Genomic DNA, 4439 nt, shown 5'->3' on the forward strand with positions numbered 1-4439 from the left:
ACACTTCAGCCACAAAAGAAGAAATCTTGTTATTTGGATCAACATTAGCATTATGCCAAGTGAAATAAGTCAAAAAGAAAAAAATAAATACCTGTATGATCTCACTTGTATGTGGAATCTTAAAAAAAAAACAAACCCTGAAACTGAGCTCATAGATACAGACAACAGATTGGTAGTTGCCAGAAGTGGGGCTGGGGAATAAGCAAAATGGGTGGAGAGAGTCAAATAGTACAAGCTTCCAGCTTAGAAAATTAATCATGGGTATGTAATATGCAGCATGGTGACTATAGTTGGTAATACTATACTGCACAGTTAAAAGATGCTAAGAAAGCAGATCTTAAAAGAACTTATTACAAAGAAAAAAAAAGCGAACTACGTATGGTAATGATGTTAACTGGCTTTACTGCTGTGATCATGTCATAATACAGGTACTTAATCATTTGTGTTGCACACTTGAAACTAACCTAATGCATACCAATTATTTTAATTAATTAAATTTAATTTTTGTCAATTAATTAAAAAGAGATGCTTCATGAAGATGGGATTGAAGTGATAGTCTTGAAGTGATGGCAAGGATCACTTTATATATATATATGAAAGGGAGAGGTGAAACTACAATTTTTTCCTTTAAGAAGGTAAAAATTTTATTTCATTTTCATTATGCAAGAGAAAAAGAACTTCACACATACCTGATTTCTGTTCTTTTTACTTCAGATGTCTCTGTAAACACTATAATTGGAATGGCTAAGTTAAGGAAACAATTTTTGTAAGCTTCAAATGGATAGTCACCAGCTACTTTGATCATCTCCAATGCGACCTAGATAAAAGGTGATTTGATTATATAAGGAGCCCAAACCTATTCATGACTTTAAATGCATCTATTTAATTTTTCTAAATTGTTCTCAAGCATTTCTTGGTAAGGAGTAAAAGCAGCTAATGGATTGAAATAACAGGAATTTCTTATAAACCTGTCCACTTTTAGCATATTTTATACTTTCAAACTTTTCACCTGTTCTACATGGGGTGAGCAAAATTACTTTAAAAATTATTTTGATCATGTAATCTTCCTGTTTTGAAAGATACCAGAATTCAAGAAATACAACAGTCTAAAATCACTTAATGTAAGGGCAGATAATTACACAGCTTCAAGTAAAACACTACAGTACAGCAAAACAGCTAGAGCCAGCCCAAGGATTCTGAATCATTAAGAAAATATTAAATTATAAGAAATATTAATCACTAATTATATTTTTTAAGGCAAAGAACTAAAATCCAATACAATCAGAGAGCAACCATTACAGCAGTTCATCTTATTCAAGAAAAATATAGTATCTGCTTTGTATGGAGGATACAAGAAAGACTAAGAGGATTATTGCTTATAAGAAAAATTGTACTCTGCCTTGACAGAGGTTAATTTTCAAGTTAAAATATCTATGTAGCTGTAAAGCTTCAAAATGTGGATTACCGAATCTTCAGAAATTTCTTGAAATTTAAGATCAATATGGATAGCTCCTTCTCTAAGACCTCTAAGGGACTTGCTAGGTTGGTACAATGGGGAAAACAGGTAAGACACAAATGAAAAAGAAGTATTTCCATTCAGAGAATAAACAGCTCACCAGGCCAGAAACTGCTGCAGTAGATGTTGCAATAGCAGGTATAATTTTACCAGCTATGCGCTTCGTTTTGAAACGGTCAGCTGGTTCAATGCTATACATTTTGGCACGAAGGTTTGATGCAGCTGTAATGAAATCTACGTGTCCATTACGATCATCATCTTTTTCAAATGAAAGCACTGCCATCTGAAGATCACCTGATCGTAACAACCAGAAAAATAGAGTTTTGTAGTAATTTGTAAAGATTTTATTAGGTAAAAAGCAATGTGGATTCATTACTCTTAAATATTCCTTTATGTTTTTAAATGACTGAAATATATTAGAAAAATCCAGGAAAATGAAGTTATTGAAGGATATGAAAATGATGGTTCTGAAATCACTAAATCAGAGAAGTTTCTATATTAAAAAATTCTTTCTAAAACACAGAACACAAGAAGCTATGTACCACATCTGCTATTAAGCTCTTTATGAAAAAAAAAATGTTAACGTTGGGTAGTGTTCTAAAGTTGATTCCATAAATACATAGTGTGAAACATTCTGCCTCTGATAACTAAGTACAGGGTCAGATAGTCTAATAAAAGTATGTATCTGTTTGAAATATTTCTAGATTAGTGGTTCTCAAAAATCATTCTGTAGATAGGTATAGTTTGATATGTTATGAAATGAGAAAGTCAGAAATGGAATTTTTTAAAGAATTGTAATGATTAACATATATTTTATTTACAAAATAAATAGTTGGCTAACCTAGGTTCTTTTTTCCTGAATTTTACTGGTTTGTGCATAAATATCCCGAAAGTCTGGAAACTGCTGATTTATGTAATAAAAGATGGTAAGCAGGTCTAAAAATGAGCAAATGGTGCTGTTTTTAAGGAATTCAAGTTTGGTTTCCTTAGGTTTAAAACCATTTAACAAGGATGTATACAGGTCAAGTTGTATTCCCTGTGTGTACTATGGAGACTAATAAGCCAGGAAGAACTCTATGGTTTTTTATTCTAAAGTGACTTCACTGGGTCTAAGTGTTAGTCTATACAGGAACTCCATTTTTTTGCTCATTATGCTGGCCATGAGTTAAAAAGGAATCACACAGTAGACTCTTAAGGACTAAACCAATCAGAACAATGACAATAAAGCAGACTTACATTTCAGCAATTGAGGGTAGGGCAAGGGTGAAAAAAATAATGAATTTAGTCACAGTTAAAGATGAACAGTGACTTTCATATGATCACGAAATCAACTAACATCATTATTATTATAATAGTTATCATTTAGTCCCAAAAGCTTTTGGGTATAGAGTTTATTGAAAATAAAAACTCCCTCCAGGTCAAAGCATTTTTATAAAGATTTCCCCTTACTTGAGGTAGCTTTATTAGATGAAATAGCCTTTTCTAGTTGGAAAACAGCATTCCTCTCATCTTCACTGCTAATAGGAACATGCTCTGGTTTCCTTGCAGTTTCATCTGTCTGAACAACCTTTAAATACATGGACAGATATTCATTAATGTTATCATATCCTGTACCTAAGTTTGATTAGCCTATCTGTTTTATCAAATCAGTCATACAGAGAAGACATTCCTTTTATCCAGTTTAACCACATCATTTTTTTTTTTACATATGTTTTTAAATCACTGAAATACACAAGAAAAATTCAGGAAAATGAAGTTATTGAAGGATCTGCAAACAATGGCTTTGAGATCACCAAATCAGGGCGTGGAGCCTAATACAGGGCTCCAACTTACAATGGTGAGATCAAGACCTGAGACTAGATTAAGAGTCAGACACTTAATGACTGAGTCAACCAGGTGTCCATAATTTAATCACATTATTAATCATTATGGTCCAATTTATTTTACACCTTCCATTGTTAAATAATATTATGTTATTTAAGTATTTGTTGTATTATCTATCTCCTCACACTGACATGTAAATTAGAAGAGGGATCTTTACCTTGTTCACTGAGAGAACTTCAATATATTTAAAACAAACTTGCTTGTGTTAAAATATTCACTGAGGGGCGCCTGGGGTGGCTCAGTCATTAAGTGTCTGCCTCTGGCTCAGGTCATGATCCCAGGGTCCTGGGATCTAGCCCTGCGCATCGGGCTCCTTGCTCTGCAAGGAGAGGGAAGCCTGCTTCTCCCTCTCCCACTTCCCCTGCTTATGTTCCTTCTCTCGCTGTGTCTCTGTCAAATTAATAAATAAAATCTTTAAAAATAAAATAAAGTAAAATAAAATATTCACTGAATAGCTTGTAAGATCTGCATTTGTACAGATCTCTTTTAAAATTCCTCAGTAGAATGAAGTTAATATTAATGAACAGTCTGCAATTCTGACAAATCGACCTCAAACCAAACTGCATAGCTCTAACTAGTGCAGAGCTGTTTTCTATCTCCAAAGAAATCCATCAAATATGTATGATGGGTATCCTTTAAATATTTATTGATTGCTTACAAGAAGCTGTTTCCTAAAGAATACGTCTTCCTTCATATAGATGCATACGCAGAGCAGCACATCTAAGTAACCTATCTTTTTAAAGATTATTTATTTATTTATTTGACAGACAGAGATCACATACTTGTGATCTGCAGAGAGGCAGGCAGAGAGAGAGAGGAGGAAGCAGGCTCCCCGCTGAGCAGAGAGCCAGATGTGGGGCTGGATTCTAGGACTCTGGGATCATGACCCAGGCCGAAGGCAGTGGGTTTAACCCACTGAGCCACCCAGGTGCCCCTAAGTAACCTATCTTTAAGAAATTACTTATTTGACATTCTACAAGGGCACTAATTAAAAATAGTATTTTTGATTAGTGATTATATAATCACTAATCAAAAATAC

General features: G+C 33.7%; 1 protein-coding gene across 1 annotated transcript; it reads right to left on the reverse strand.

Moving 5' to 3' along the window:
• Positions 1-689: 689 nt before the first annotated feature.
• LOC111140484 (ubiquitin-like modifier-activating enzyme 6) lies at positions 690-3083 on the reverse strand (the record flags this gene model as incomplete). The annotated part of the gene is made up of 3 exons (XM_022492729.1): positions 690-817; positions 1617-1810; positions 2966-3083. Coding segments are annotated over 3 exons (440 nt in total), but the record flags the coding sequence as incomplete, so codon positions are not given.
• Between the last annotated feature and the right edge of the window lie 1356 nt (positions 3084-4439).

Source organism: Enhydra lutris, unplaced genomic scaffold (genome assembly GCF_002288905.1).
Source record: "Enhydra lutris kenyoni isolate GAN:26980312 unplaced genomic scaffold, ASM228890v2 scaffoldscaffold1796, whole genome shotgun sequence".
NCBI lineage: Eukaryota > Metazoa > Chordata > Mammalia > Carnivora > Mustelidae > Enhydra > Enhydra lutris.